The sequence below is a fragment of the Lepisosteus platostomus genome, chromosome 22 (assembly GCF_059453375.1).
Source record: "Lepisosteus platostomus isolate fLepPlt1 chromosome 22, fLepPlt1.hap1, whole genome shotgun sequence".
Taxonomy (NCBI): domain Eukaryota; kingdom Metazoa; phylum Chordata; class Actinopteri; order Semionotiformes; family Lepisosteidae; genus Lepisosteus; species Lepisosteus platostomus.
The window spans coordinates 13363985-13380539 of record NC_142632.1 but is presented as its reverse complement, the minus strand read 5'-3'; the positions used below and the strand labels follow the sequence as shown (position 1 = coordinate 13380539).

Sequence of the window (16555 nt, the reverse complement as noted above, 5' to 3'; positions counted from 1 at the left end):
TTAAATAGCTGGGTCATTTTCAAGTAAGTTCAGTTCAATGGACTGTGAACATTTGCTGCTTCAAGAAAGGGAAAAAAAACTACATGTCCCTAGATCCAATTATGGAACACAAAGTATAACTATATCATCAATTCTAGCACCACCACGAACAGGGATGGTACTCTAGTTTGAGGTGACATTTACAACCCTCCCAGAAATGTTGAACAGAATTCACGTAGGGTGCTGCGTCAGCGTGCGTGGGCAACAAAATGTTGTCTCTTTTCTTTTCCTTTCAGTAAGCAATAAACCTTTACCTGTTCCCAGTAGAATTCACGTGTAGCTTTATCAGACTTTGTAGTGACTAAACCCAGCTTACAGCTGTACATGCACTTTTTTTAAGACAGATCTTTGAAAAGCACTTCATGTGGTGACTCATACTTTAGAAACTTTTCCTGATTATTCTTTATTAACTGTAATCTTAGTCAATCAGCTCTTTGATTTTTGAAGATGCTATTTTAAATAGCAGTAATGGTGCTAATAAAGTCCAAATGTCCATTCTCAGTCATCACAGAGCACAGACGCATGTCCTCCATTTCGATGTTCTTTCAGGAGAGTTGCGTGCGATGCAACAACCAGATGTGGATACGGAAGACTTGATGGCATCAATAATCACAATCCTGAAATCTCCAACTGCTGATCTGACTTGGTCAAAAGGAGCCAAGCGACAGATGGCCAACCTGGAACGCTTCCTGGATGAGCTCAGTACTTTCGATGAAATTCAAGTAAGCTTCATGACTTTTTGCCGAAAGTTTGTCCTTTTGCCATTTTCCTTACCCCCCCCTCGTCTTCATCAATACTTTATAACGGAAAAGACAACACGTGTCTGGAAATGAAAGTGCAGAGTGAAGTGATTATTACTGAAAGAACGGCTCTTAACATGCCAAAGGTTAAAGAGTGATAAAAAGCTGAGTTCAGTACTAAAGAGGAGCTGTTTGTCTCTGCTTGTCTTGGCATTCACCGAGTTTGTCTTGGAAGGAGAGAGCAGACCGTCAGAAAGTCAATTAACCATGTCGTTGCAGGGGTACTTCATTTACTGCTCCTGATTCTTCAAACGAGACAGCCTGAAAAATTCTCTCAGGCTAAGATGTCTTTTCATTTGAATTTTACATAACCCTTGATTTGTGACACAGACATTCATATGTAAAGAAAGGACACATTTTACTGCGCACAATTTAAGGACAAAAGATAACGTTCAGTACTTCTTAATCCTACTAAATCCACAATAAATAATCATTCACTGCCTCTTCAGTTGACGACTGACAGCATCCTCAGACCATCACGGTGTTTAATACAACATTGCCCTATGTAATTGATATGTACTGTAATATCATCCCCACTCCCGTCTTTGAATTTGAATCCGTTTTGTTAATATGTACGTTTTAATGCAAACCCATGTCATATCCATCTTCAGAATTTCTAATATATTTTTGCTTTTAACAATCCCTTTAAGACTAAAATGAGGGAGCAGAAAATCATGATGAAGTAATATGTATTACTGATAATACATACTGTATTACTTCAACAATCATCAATACGTATTAATGATATACAGTACAGTAATAATTAGCAATGATAATGATATGCAATAATGTATATTTTAAAGGGGGAATGCTAATTAATATCTGGCAAGATTTTAAAACACAAAAATAACCGTAATAGCAGAGGATAACCAATATACTTGTGGTTGGACTATGACGAAATGCTGGTGTCATTTTCTGTAGCTGTCAGAGACTACCCTGGGTGTCCTGGAAAAGTATCTGCAGAAGCCATCCTTTACAGCAGAAAACATGGAGAGGAAAACTCCTGGGAACAGCGCAGCCAGCTCCTTGCTAAAGTGGTTACAAGGTGCAGTCTCCTACCACAGAGTAATGATGTCCAAGGTAGGAGGTCACTGTCTGGTTTGAAAGTGAATATGCCCTGTTAGGACTACATGGCAAAGCTCTGGGGCCAACTCCAGAAGGTACTGGTTTTACCAGTCTTCAGACAAACTACAATTCAGATCCTAGCCCATTTCTATCTTCCTATCGCAACGTTGACATTTATAATGTCACAAATGTCACACTGAGGTTGTTAAGTTTCCCGTCAAATACAAACAGAAGTGGTGCATTTGTTACTAGTCGGAAGGTTTGCGTCTGTTTCTTCAAGCTTACTTCTGGCAAGTGTAATAATGTGCCTGCAGTTTGCTTGACTATAATCTCTCTTGGCAGGAGAATCTTTCCTTCATTTTCCTTCTCACAAATGCTGTAGTCTTATGATTTCACCGTGGTTGACAAAGAAAACATTCTAGCATGTTTTTCTACTCTTCTGGACCAGAATTGTTGTTTAACGTTTAATCACAGTGTCAGGGGTATTATTTTGCTCTAATTATAGTGTATGAATTTTACCGACTGTTGAAAGCACTTCAGAGAATATGAGAGACAGCCAGATGGACTGGGGGACAGAAAAGACTTGCCAGGCTCTTCACAAGCCACCTGCTTTTCCCCTGAAGGATATTTACTAATAAAACTTAAATTTCCATCAATTTTCAGCATTAAAATGTACCTTGATGATGAATCCTTGGAACTAAGAAAGATGGACAACGAAAGTTAGTTTTTTTTATATTAACAGCAGGAATAATCGTTCAGATTATGGTTCATTTCTGGCAGGTTTCTCATGAGGGACCAACATTACAAATCTCTTTGTTATACTGGGTATTCTGTAAAACAGGCAGAAGCTTAACAATCTGGTTGATTAAATACAGTACATTGTCTACGAGAGTGTCTTTAAATGTGTGCAGATTGTCTACAACTTTTATTGCAAAGGTGCTTAAAAGCATGGTATTTTTTGGGTCCGAAATACTTGAGTCTTTTTTGGACAAACAAGAAAAGTGTAAAATATATGTAAACATGCTTTTCCATCGATGAGCGAAGAGCAGCAGCTTTTAAAGCGGATCAGATGAGATCAAGCAGAGCCAGAAGGGGATTCTGTTACTTTACCGTTACCTTTTTACCTTTCGCTGTGTGCAATTAGATCTTTTTATTTCCCTTTCCTTACGCTGAAGGTTTATTTCACCGACTCCTGTTTTGCTCTTTTAACTTGAAACAAAATACAAGTGCCGAAATGAAGCCTTTTGTGTGTGGCTAATAAAAGCTGCATGTCTCCTTTTGATGTGTAAGACACCAGAAGAAAAAAAAAAGCAGTCTGTCTGCATTGTTGTTATTGGAATGCTAATTAATAAGATCAGCATAATAGCTGAAGACCTGCAGAAGGCTTTGATGTCCAAAGCCCAAACGGATTTGATTGTGCAAGTCAAGTGCAGAAAGGTTGCACAAGCTAACTAGGAACAGGCATAGTTGCTGCTAATTAATTAGTGATTGAGTCTGAAGTTGTACATCTAGCCTAGAATACTGATGAACAATGACAATGCAACAACTTATTCTTATTAACCTTTATTTGCTTCAGCCTGGTGTGCTTTGTTTCTATTGTATTTGAAACAATTTACTTCATTTATTATTATGGTAAAATATTAATCATTATAAATATTATTGAAAATGAAAATTATAGTAATGTACAAGTCTGATCGCCTTATTTATGGCCATGGTCCAGGATGCATTTTCAAAGCCGATTCATACCTAGTTTCCAGAACAGGAAATGTAAATTTAATTGGCAGACCGGCTGGTGAAACTTTAATGATTTCAATAAGAGACGTGAGAATTGCAACATGTTCCCTTCATGCCCCATGTCATTTTAAACCTCCACTATTGAGCGAAGAAGGAAACACATTGCAAAAATGTACACTCTGCTTTTGCAAATGCATTGGGTCCTGTAGGTTAAGGTCATCAATCAGAATCATTTAACAGCTTTTTGAGTGATTACTTTGAAATGTAATGGATAAGAGTGCCTGCTCCAACTACAAGTGATTAATCTCTTTGGGTTTATTGATATGCTACTCAGTACTCATAAATCAGTGATCATTAATCCCCCACATAATTCCTGTCATTCTTTGAAATCAATTCCCCACTAGCTAATTGAGATTGAACGAGCGGAAATTTACTGGCTCTGAATTAAAGAAATCCAGTGCAGTGTATGTTAGAAAACCGCACAGGGCATCAGTTGTTGTTTTGAGTAGCCCTTTAAAGGGAGAAAGTGAGGGAATTCAATCATAATGATATTTTTTTTTACATTTTGAGTGGGAGACAGTTTTCTTGTTAAGCTTTGTTTAACCAGAACGATTCTGAATGACCTTATTCACAAAACAATATATATATATAGTCGGTATATATGCATGTGTAGGTGGTTATGCTCTATCCATCTCCAGAAAATCCCTTATTTCTTCTAAGGGTTGTGGGAACTTGATAACTATTGTGGCAGCAAGACAGACAGGATCCTGACTTTTAATAGTCATCCCAACTCAGGATTCCCAGTGTCAACACACAGGGAGGGAGTTTAGACAAACAAATTAACCTCACCAGCAGGACCCTGTGAAGTGGGAGGAAACCAGAGAATCCAAAGAAACCCCACACACCTACTCAGATGTGGTACAAGCTTGTAACCAGTCTGAAACTGAACCAAGCATTGAGGCAGCAGTCTCCCCGCCTCCCCAGTGCTCCCTGGTGGTTAACTAAAACTGTTGTGCTGTTTCGGACTGAAATTTTATTCTTTCCTCAAATATGCAATTTGATCTACAATTTGAAATGGCTTTGATTTCCTCATGTTCCTTTTTGGAACATTTTATTTGACAGGACAGCTGGCAGTGTTGATACTTTTCTTTTAATGGCAACCAATAGTGCTGGTTTGTTTTGTTTCTTTACCTTCTGGTACATTTATTTTAAATGAGTCTGTTTTCCTATATTGCCACAAACACCAGAATCTGTAGTTCAGATGGTTGAAATCTCAATGTATAAAGGTGGTAGTTCAATAATTGCAAACTCATATCGCATGATTACAAAATCAATCTCATTAAAGCAAATTACTTATCCACTAAATGTGCTTTATGGCTGGGTTTCCAACAAAGTCCCCTTGCACACACCACACACTTCATCACTTTGCTAGACTGGCTTACTTTCATGAAGTTTCAGTCTAAGCTTATTCATTATGTCTACTTTTTAAGATACCTCTAGATTTTTTTTTGTAATTTACTTAAGTTTAACAGCAGGTGTGTCCCCAGAAGTGTAGTGCCATGATTACATCCTTCTTTTTTGCGAAACAAGATCGCTTGTTTAAGGAATTTAAGGTTTCACTTAAACTGATAAAGTCTGTCTATGATAATGACATAAATAAATGCAGAAAATGCACTACACTCATTACAGCCTACAGTGTGTTAAAAAACAAACTAGCTATTAGCTGTGTATAAAGAGGACATTGCTGGAAGGCAGTTCCCCAAAGCCTTGAATTACATGCTGTTGGTTTACTGCAGTCTTTACATGTATAATGTGAGTTGAGAGATGAAAAGATTACCTTTAGCGTTTTCCTAAATGTAATCTAACCCACTTCCTGGAGCATTATTGATTAATAGAATCAGGATGAAACCAGTCGAACAACTGAAGCTGTATTATTTATCTTGTATTTTAGATGGTGAATTATGAAAATACAAGGCCGGTAGGTCTGGTGCTTTTTAACTCTTTCAATATCACTTAATTCAAGCAAATAATAAAAAAGTATTTTATTCTGCTTATAGAAGCTGTAATAATAACTCTCCCTAAAAACATTAATGATGGACCGCAGTTAAGAAATGGCAAGCTAATGAAACAGAAATTGTCATATATTGAATATACAAAATGTTCTTTATGGAATACTCTTCCCCTGCAAGACAGATCTCTGACTCTCTTGAACTGAATAAGCAGTGCCACCAAAAGGACCTGCACTATTCCAGACTCTTGGTGTGTCATGTATGCTGATAGATATTGGAAACTAATGGAGAGAGTGGAGAAAGAAAGCCCAGAGATTATCCACTGGGATATCTTGCTTCCTTTGGATAAAGGAATCCTACACTTCCCTTATGATGAATAATATATAGGCTTCAGTCTAGCAATTTTGCTGTAGATCAAAGTCTCAGTTCTGAGAAGAAAGGTCTGTGTGTAAATCAACAGTGCTTGGTATAATCATCGCTTGGAGAGAAGGACTGAAGACATCCCTTCTTTCCCAGTGTTAACCTAAGAGGCTGGAAATTCAAGTCCTGGAGAGAGACGCTTGTGAAATCAATACCAGAATGGATGCTTATGAGACCACATGGGGAACACTTGAAAAATAGTGTTGTGGCAGGAATTGAATCATTACACCCTTGGGTTCAGTGTTAAGCCCAACGCTACAGCTCCTGTGGATAACAGTGCATTTCTGTGACACTTCAGCTGAAGCTGCCCATAGCTCTTAAGATACGATCTAACTTTATTGTCCATCCAAAAGAGTGGAAAATCTATCTTTGCATCTTCATACAAAACTATAAAAATAAACAACACAGCAATAAAATAAATACACATTAAAAATAAACAGTAGTTTTAGACTGCAACAATGTATACACATAGATCTCGCTCTGCCCATATCTTACTACCATTATATATAATCCGACAGGAACTTAGCTGTGTTTAATATACTGTACCAATTGCACAGGAACAAAAGATTTCTGGTGACATTTTTCTTGCCCACAGGCATTCTGAAACACCTCCCTGAAAGCAGCAGTTGGAAATGGGAATGAAGAGGGTAGGAGGGGTCATCTATGATAAGAAGAGCTTTATTTGAACTGAATATAATACAGCTCTTTAAGCCTTTTCCGTGTTTGAGCAATAATTTTACGAGCAATATTAACAATTCTGGACAATTTCCCTTTACTCTTAATAGTCAGGCTGACATACTATACCATGATACCAAAAATAAGGATGCTTTCTATATCTGTGCTTATCTGGGATGTCTTCAGTGCCTGTGGTTAGTTTTACCAAAGCATACCCATGATTTCTTGTGAGAGAGAGAAAGGGTTCCACTGTCACATTCCTTCTCCAGTGTTCGCTATCAGAATGCACTACAGGCTGTCTTTCCATGACAAAAATAAGTAGGTGTTGAAGGTGTAGTTAATTACCCCACATCGTGATAGCCAGGTTTATCTTCTAAAAGGGTTTAGAAAAAAAGTTTTACTGGAACAAGTACATGGAATTGCTGGAAACCATGAGAACCAGGGCGAAAAACTTTCAGCGAAACTGAGCAGTTATGAGTGCTACTGCACACTGGCAGGGGTCTTGCAGCTTTGCCTTCAAGTATAAAGATATACATGTAGAGCGCAACACATGAAAACAAAAAGCTTTCTTTGTGGTGTCCTGGCTATAGTTTGACACGCTTCCCTGAAGGATTGCATGGGTAAAGCACGTGGCAGCTCATAAACAAGCTCTACAACGATTTTTTTTTCCTTTATCCCAAAACTCATTCTCCCAAGCAACAAGTTTGTGTGGCAAACAAAATGTCCAACCCATAGTCAGGTCTCAGTGAAAACGACATTTTCCCATTCTCTTTTATGTACGGTACTGAGGTACGACCTCAATTGACAAACGTTTCAGCGAGCAGAGCTGCAGCGGCTCGATGCTTCTCAATGCTCTTGGCCTATAATATCCTCCCTCTGTATCCTTGCTCCATGTCTCATATGTCAGAGGTCATAAAACCTGTAACCTGTGCAGTATGAGGACTGTATTCCTGTCTATTATTTATCTCCCTCTGCCTGATACATTCTATTGATGGAGAAAACACCAGATTATTAGACTGGGTTTACTCAGCAGCTCTTCCCTTCATTGATAATATCTTGAATGTATTTTACAGAGTATAAATAATATTTTGTATATATAAAAGATTTGAAGTTCTCCAAAATACCTCATGTTTAATGGGTAGGAGATGATGCTTTGCTTCTTTTTGGACAACTGATTGCTCTGTAGAAGCCCTGGCAAAAGCCGCTGTTTTCAAACTGCGTAAAACAAAAAGTGACATACAGTATTAAGGGAATGATTAGGCAATTACAATATGGTGCAAAATCTTAATACTATATGCTTTTAATATCAAAATACTAATTCATACCCTTTGGCGGTTTATACAGTAATTAAGTTTATGCCATTAATAAAGCAAAATCTGCAGCTTTTCAGATTAATGTAGAGATACAGTATGTTTTTTTTCTTGACAGCTGTACTTAAGTGGGTTTATTCAACACAAGTAGCAGTGCAGCAGTAGAAAACTCGCTTTGATTTCTCTTTCAGTTAGGCTAAGCTAAAATTCATTAATTCAAGCAATTTGTCATGCAAACCTTTTAACAGATGGAACACAAGCGGACAAAATCCTACACAAATGAATCTAAATCTCATCTGACAGTTGTATTGAGCTATATATTAGTTGTGACGATTATGCATTCACTTCCCAGGCCGTTAGAAGAGAGCAGAGTCAATCAACAGGGTTACAGCATCTGGATTTTACTGATGCTGATAATATTACACCGATACGTTGATGACACTGTTTAAACTTGTTAGTAAGAAAGGATATTTTTCTATTTACACTGAGCAGAAAATGTTAAATCTGCTTGACTTTAATATAAGATGTATAATGCAACCTCAAACTGTAGATTTCCCCTTGTGGTAATGTGGAGGTCAAAGAATAATGGATTTGTCTTTCATGTGCATGGTTGTCTTTCTGCTGATTTAGAAGTGACTCAAGATGACTCTGTCATCTTCCTTTAGGATTTAAAAAACCACTTCCTTTTTCCTGCAGAAGGGTTAAATCCCTTAAATGATCTAAGTGAGTGATGCCCTTGAACCAGGGGATTAGTCTAATTGCTGTGCGCTGAATTCATTCCAGTCTTATAATGAACAGAGGAAAATCTTAAAGCAGTCCTTTAATTGGTGTTTCACTACAAGATCTGAGAGATTGAAAAACATCCTTAATTTGAACTCATAGGCAAACATTCAGATGCAGTGTGACCCATTTAATGTAACAAGGTGTACAATGGGGACATGAACATTAGTTTTGCTACAATTAGGGATTATTTTTAATAATGTGATTAGTTCATGGTGATTCTGCCTGATTTTTACTCTTTGATTTAAGGTATTTACTGTACTTTTCCATATGTACTATACAGGTATGTTTACCATCCAAAGCATGTCCCTGTGAGGTCATTTAGCTCTTTTTCTAGCAGTTAATATTTTTACTTTGGCTGTATCATATGAAGGCAGCTGTTGTCTTGGACATCCTGGATTACTCTGGACAGTGATACCAGTTTTTGACAAGATCACCACCCATCCCCAGAAGATGCGCCCCTCCGTCAGTCGTGTTGGTCTCTTTTAAAGGTCAGGCCCTTGCAGAGTAAGGTGGCTGAGATGAGTGCTGCCCTGGAGGAGTCTGTACAGAGACTGAAGAGCCAGCAGACCAGGAAGGCTGCCCTGCTGAGGCGACTGGAAGAGCTCGAGAAGGGCTTTGAAGAAGCCTCCATTGACAAGATTGAGCAGGAGAGGAAGAGTGCTGAGATTTCAAAGAAGCTGGCTTACCTCAGCACTGTAGAGCAGGTAAGAGGGTTCCTTTGTCTAGCTGTTTTATTGTTTTGCTGTTTTATTATACTTAAAACCCTTTGTGTCTCATCTGCGGTGCTGCATAACCTTGGAAATCAGTTGAACCTTTTGTGCCAGGCTATGGACTAAATTAAAAAAGGTCTCCCTACAAACCAATCGGTGTACTTTCAGACGTCATATAACATTGGCTGTGAAAGCAATCGTCTTTAAGAATGTGTTAATTTAAACGGCTCAACTGACAAGGAAAAGTTCAAGAGATATCCAAGATCGCCTGATAATTTACTTACTGGCTCCTTTGCCTGCCTCAAGGCTTCACAGTCTTCTGCTTGTGAAACGCTCTTTCCAGCGTACCTCTTTGTTTTGCAATTTTAGGTTCTTCAGCTTGAGCGCAGGAAATACTCTTTGATTTCCTGTTGCATGGCGGAGCGACTCCAGGGTCTCCCCGGGAGCACGGCCATGGCAGCAGGTCTCCTGTGTTACCTTGGGCCATACGAACACCTGTTCTGTCAACTGCTGTTGAGTCTGGAGTGGCCCAGGTGCCTGAGGGATAGGGGGCTTTCATTCTTAATTGACTCGTTTGACCCTGTCAAAGGTACGTCCATGATTAGCTCCATGCACTGTCAAAAAAGGTGATTTTTCAGCAATCGCAATGTGGAATGAGAATTAGACAAAGACAAAAGAAGTGTTTTTCTGTTACCCATTTCCTTTAGCTGCAATGCTTAAATAAGGCATGTCTGTAACATACAGCACACTACATGGAATTACACTAATTACTCCAACTATGCCATGCTTTGTGGTGTTATTACATCAATTGAGCAGTTTTCAAAGCTGACCTTTGCTCTTAGTTACTTTGCACAGTTAATGATTGATATCAGGCCTTTACATTTTTTCCCTTTTCCGTGTAACTTCACATATGATAAGCACCGATAGAAGCCGGCATTGATTTCTATCTCTGTCTACTGACATGTTATCACTAATCTTTTCAACCGCTCAGGAGAACAAGATTTTCATACCCGATTAAAATGGGGCTCCCTGTCACTTTTATGTTGGCTGCAGAATCTGGGAAATTATTTTAATGTCCCAATCAATATCCGGGGCTGTGATGGCTGATGTTTTCAGAGCTGTATTGATGGAGATGATTAAACCATTGTAAAAAAAAAAACGTCCCCTCTGTCGTTTCTCTGTGCTGCAGGGAGAGTAATTGATTTCTCTGTAGAATTCTTCAAGAGAGAGGGTGAGGAGACGGAGAAGGAAACAAATGTGATGGCAGATAGCAAACAAGAAGAACAGAACTGCCAAGGTACAAAGAGTTCCCCAAGGAGGGCTGTGCCATTTGTTCTAATTTCCCTAGCATTGCATACTCTTCACAGTCCTACTGAAAAAGAAAAAAAGGATTCTTTTTGCTTTAATGGATACTTTATGCTTACAAAACCTTTGTTGTTGGTACTGCAGATTCCATCACGCTCATCATGTCTACTTTCCCCCCCATTGATCAGCTTTATTGATAGGAATTGTTAGATGGGTAGCACAGGGTTTCTAGACAAACATACCAACCCCTCCCTTTTGGGGAAGTGAGGAGATTCTTTCTTACATTTTCACTGTCTTAGCTCTCGCGCTCCTCCATTATTAAATAAATCGAACTGAAAGAAAATGTAACAAGACTGTGTTGTTCACAAGGAAAACTTAACCTAGCCCCTCATTAATAGTAAGACGTATGCTGTGCAGTGTTTCCAATTCAATACGCCTAAGGCAAGCTCAATTAAAAAGTTGTTCACCTGTTTTTTAAACTCTAATTATTATCTAGCTCACAGAAGGGCTTGTAGAAGTACTTTTTTAGAGTACCGTATAAGCGTTTTCTTGTTCTGCTATACAGGGTTTGCAGAAGAAGGTGGTCAGGATGTTCAGACGCTTCAGGAAGCTGAAGGGCCTGCTGATGCTGGGTCTTTCTCCGCTGACCTCTCTGCACCTGTCATTGCTCCGGAGCACTACCACGACTTTGTTAAAGCCTTGCTGAAAATAGTGGCTGGAGACGAGAAGATTCACCACTGGGTTCTGAAAGGTGGTTGTGTCCGTTTTATTATTTGACAGTAGTTCTGGACAAACAGTATGCATGTAAATGTGGTAATCCATACTTTCCAGGGGTCCAAGAGAATTTTATGATTTGTGGTTAACAGGACTAATTTTTGAAAAGTACATCAGGTAAATCTGTTTTCTCCCGGACCTTTTTCTATAGGTATACAGTATACACTAGCTAGGATTGATCTATATGTATCATATGTAACAGTTTTCTTTGTATTAGAGGTAAAGTATCATATTTAACCAAGAAAGCTTTAATTCCTAGCAGGTTAACATCAGAAAAGATACAACTGGAATTTGCAGCCCCTAAACTAAAATAGTTCCTGATATTTGAACCTCGTATAAAATTGGTGTCAAGATATGTGTTTGACTGCGTTTCTTGTAAATCAATATAGATCACTTATGGTTCTAAATTCACCTGGAAATAAAAAGTAATAATAAGCAGTAGCAATGCTGTATTAAATTATTTTGTCAATTTTTGTAGCGAATGTATTATTAATTGAATCATTTTTGTAGGGTTTACTGTTTTGTACAGGATTTGCAAGATCTCTTTAATTAGTTACATTAACATGTTTGCATTTGGAAAAAAAAACAGATTCTAAATTGAATTAATTAGATGTTTGAAGATTCCAACTAATTATTCTAGCTACATCAAACATTTCAGGCTGCCTTAGTTTAACAAGGTAGTGCTGTCGTGGACTTATTTGCAAAATCACTTTGTCCGTTGAATCTTCTGGGATCTTGCTTTGACATCTCTGCATCCTGTTTTCCCTGTGTTCACACACGATCTCTTGTTCCAGACTGGACCCTTCAGCAGATGCAGAATGCTGTGATTCTGCTCTGTTCTTGGCAGAGGCCCCCATTTCTGCTGCACCCCAGCAATGAAGCAGAAAAATGGTTCCAAGGGCTGCTGGAGACTTCACCCCCCATGTCAGCCACGAGTCTCAGGCTTGGTGAAGGGTTAGACCATCCTGCTACTATACACATAAATTAGTACTGTGCTTGTCATTTCTGTTGTGTAGATGAATGCATATTTCTGATTATTCGAGATGATTTCTTTTCAGTGTTAAATTGGCTTAATTTTAAGGCAAATATATACGGTATTGGGGGCTTCTTTTTGCATTGTTGTTAAGATTAGATCGATAGATACTTTATTAACCCTGTGAGGGAAATTGTAAAATCGCTATCAAATCACCACAGTAGAATTTCAGGATTTTAAGTGAGTATACAGCAAGCATGTTGCAAAGGCGTGATTAGAAATGTGTTACTTTCTAAAATCATCTTTTCTGCTCCGTTTTATCTAGGCCAGACGGCAGTATCTCTCTGGCCATTGAGAAGGCTCTCCACTCTGGTCACAGCTTGTTTATATATAACTACACCCAGCTCTGGGCTAGTTTGATTCGGCCTCTTATTGAGCACTGCAACACGGTCACTGAGACTGAGCCTCAAAGCGGTACGTGCCAGAAGTCAAACAGTGGGGCTGTTTCCTTATTTTGCTAGTTCAGTTGCTATACAAGTATATCTTTGGAATTTGGATAGTGATTTAAGATGAACTGAACTTAAAGGTTCAGTGTACATACACTATCATGAGTTATTTAATTTGGATTTAAAATGCATCCATGCATTTTACTCATTCCTTCTTCCAATTTGGCATCACTGGGAAGCTGGAACTTATCCAGGAAAGCAACAGGCGCAAGGCGGGATACACCCTGGACAGGACACCAGTCCATTGCAGGGCACACGCACTCACACACCCTGGACAGGACACCAGTCCATCACAGGGCACACAGACACACACTCACACACCCTAGACAGGACACCAGTCCATTGCAGGGCACACACACTCACACACCCTGGACAGGACACCAGTCCATCGCAGGGCACACACAGACACACACTCATACCAGTAACAATTTTCCCCGAAGCCAGTTAACTTAACAGGCTGTATTTGGGCAGTGGGAGGAAACCGGAGCACCCAAAGGAAACCCACGTGAACATGGAGAAAATACTATACAAACTCCACATATAGAGCACCCTAAGTCCAGAATTGAACCCAGTGCTGTGAGGCAGCAATACTAACCACAGTACCCCTGAGTTGCCATTTAAAACTCAATCCAATGAAATTGCATACTAAAATTACTTTTTACTGCAATTGAGTGATTCTAGACTTACCGTAATAACAAAAAGAGAGGCCACCCAGCTTCTTTGGTTGCTAGGAGCTACTGTAACTCATCCAGCTGTTTCTTGACTCAAGAAACTGGCTTCAACAACACGGTAGGGTTGCTTGTTCCATTAATTCTCCACCCATAGTGCTCTTTAATTTTCATGAAGCTTTACCATAACATTGTTGAAAATTAAGTTTGGTGTAAATTTCTGTCATTTATACTTCTGTACTGTATTCTCAAAAAATCGTGACGATGGAACTGATGTTTTGACGTCTTCGCTGTGTTATTAGACAATTGTTCCAGCATCGTCTGCTTGGAAGGACGCAGACTGCTCGGCTCAGACCAGTTTAAACTGTACCTTGCGACATCTCAAGCGCAAAGACCTTTGCCTGCAGACATCAGCTCTGGAGCCACTCTTGTAAACTGCAGCGAGGACGAGGATACAATACGAGACTTCCTGCTTCACCGACTGTTTGCCGGAACCCAGCAGGATCTTCATAGGCAATTAAAGGTTTGCAAGTGGAGGAATTTGCAGGTCCCTTCTATGCCTCAATTACTCCTTTAATGGGCCACTGGATTCAGTGAGCATTTCTGTGTACTGCACAATGGTACAGTATGTGCCCATTAAACCTCTGAAAGTCTAACAATTTATGAAGATTAAGGAGAAAATGTATGGTGGCCTTTTATAGAATATTGGTATTTTGGCATAAAAAATACTGACCTTACAGGCACAGGTGTTATTTTGTTGTTTTCTTAAGTGTTATGCTGGTTGCCATCAGATATGTGAATTGACATTACTGATTGATTTTCTTACTCAATGTTTTAGAGGTAGTTTTTTTAGTATGTTGGTCATTTGCACTCTTCTTTCTAGTCAGTGTTCTTCTATATGTATTCCCAAATCAGAACGCATCCAAGAATGTTCACCAAGTCCAATGTTTGCTCAAGAAACTGGAGCAAAAGTTTCAAGAGTCTTTAAATTCCTCACCTCAAGACATCGAAGCTGTGACTGCCATCTTTAACAACAGAAAACAAGTAAGATTGTCAACCTTTTAAAATATCCACTAGTGAAAAAATCAGCATAGTTTTTAATCACTTCAGATACACACATTTGGATTTTAATTGCTTAATATAATTACAAGTCTCTCTACACCTTGGTAACTTGTGCCACCACATTAGGCACAAGTGTTTTATGTTTATTCTAAGAATAAAAAGAGTCATTAAAAAATGATCAACTTTAATTGTAGCTTTCTGACCACTTAAATCACTTTCATGGTCGTTGTGGTTGGAATATGAGAATATGACTGGGGAAAAAGAAAATATATTTGCTTGATCTTTTACACTGCTCTCATTTCCTTTTCTTCCAGCTGTCTGAAAAGCTGGAGAGGGCTAAATCACTTGAGTCCAGGCTCTTTGAGCTGAGAAACAAGCTGCTTCCTATAGCCCAGCGCGGAGCACAGCTTTTCTCAGTACTGCAGGCCCTGAGGATGCTGGCGAGGGAATACAAGTTCCCCTTGAGCTATTTCCTGCGCCTCTTTGACAAAGCTGTTGGAAACACTTTCACAGAAAATAAAGAAGACGAAAAGGAGGAAATAGATATAAAAGTAAGGGGAAAAAATGAGAATATATTTAACCCTTGCTGCATGCCAAGGTGGAAGCATTTATAGTTTATAGTGTGAAGTGCTGTATAATTATCCAGTTTATGTTTGTGGTAGGTTTGTGTTAATGTAAGCAGCAGACTGGAGACTGGCGAAAGCGATTTCTAAAATAACAAATAACTGAAAATCACAACTGCAGTAGAATTCCTTAGCTGTTTTAATTGAAAAGGGCATTCAATCATTTAAATAACATGGTATTTTATTAGCAGAGTGTTTTCCAGCTGATTATTATTTTGTTTTAAAGAAAATCTTGGAGGTAGAAGCCAGGAGAGTAACATATTGCCATACTATGACGTTCAGTGGTGGTCTTCACTGTTATTCGGCAGCTTTTACCCTACATGTCCTCAGCATGCCTTTTGGATAGATGCTTGGACATTCTGCCTTGATGGTAACAGAGTGCCAGACCTCACTTTGCCAGGGAAGTCTGCAGTACTCACAGTGACAAGTGACAGCTACAACAAAGAACAAGTTTTTAGGACTAATTAAGGCCCCTAAGTGATTCCAATAAAGTTACACTGAGTTGAACAAATTAATTGATGAAGAGTAAAGACAGTGCTAACCCTGAGGGATCTGCTAACATGAAAATAGCTCCTAAGTACTTTGGTAGTCTTTCCAAGGGGGAAAAGAACTATAAAATCTGACAGCTAGCATCAGTCCCATTACCACTGGGGGTGTCAGCAGTAATAACACAGAAGTGTCACAAAGGATTAGAAGACAAAACCAATCTGGGTTGAGAAGACCCAGCTGGGGAGCAATGTCAGCTGCACTAACACAAAAATCTGGTGCCAAGCAGATCCTTGCAGTCAGCTTGCCTTCGGGAGCTTTGTTAGGGCAAAATAAGAAAGGAAATAAAAACGGGAGAAGGGGGCGAGAGGAGAGTAAACAGTGACTTAGGCAGATTCACACTGTCTTAAGTTATTATTTTATAGTGCTCTGTGTAACACCCTGAGGATGAGGCTCATTGACCGTTCCTCGTCACGATGCAATGTCTTCCAGTGGTTTAGCGATGAAAGTGCTCAGTCAGGAGGAGCACTGAGGCATGGTAGTTAGCTGAACTCCCTCACATCTCTTTCGCCCTGGGCTCAGTTCTGGACTGGGGCACTGTCTATACAGAGCC

The 16555-nt window shown here is 39.2% G+C and overlaps 1 protein-coding gene across 2 annotated transcripts in view; it reads left to right on the top strand.

Annotated features, from left to right (window-relative positions):
- Positions 1–16555, top strand: part of LOC148643537 (uncharacterized) — a 97049-nt gene that overhangs the window by 31744 nt on the left and 48750 nt on the right. For both annotated transcript variants that reach the window (XM_088615848.1, XM_088615847.1), the window contains exons 26-36: positions 589–761; positions 1761–1919; positions 9324–9539; positions 9915–10134; positions 10735–10842; positions 11416–11601; positions 12419–12578; positions 12923–13071; positions 14074–14294; positions 14687–14815; positions 15148–15384. In XM_088615848.1, coding sequence (XP_088471974.1) covers positions 589–761; positions 1761–1919; positions 9324–9539; positions 9915–10134; positions 10735–10842; positions 11416–11601; positions 12419–12578; positions 12923–13071; positions 14074–14294; positions 14687–14815; positions 15148–15384 — 1958 coding nt within the window. The remainder of the gene's footprint in view (positions 1–588; positions 762–1760; positions 1920–9323; positions 9540–9914; positions 10135–10734; positions 10843–11415; positions 11602–12418; positions 12579–12922; positions 13072–14073; positions 14295–14686; positions 14816–15147; positions 15385–16555) is intronic.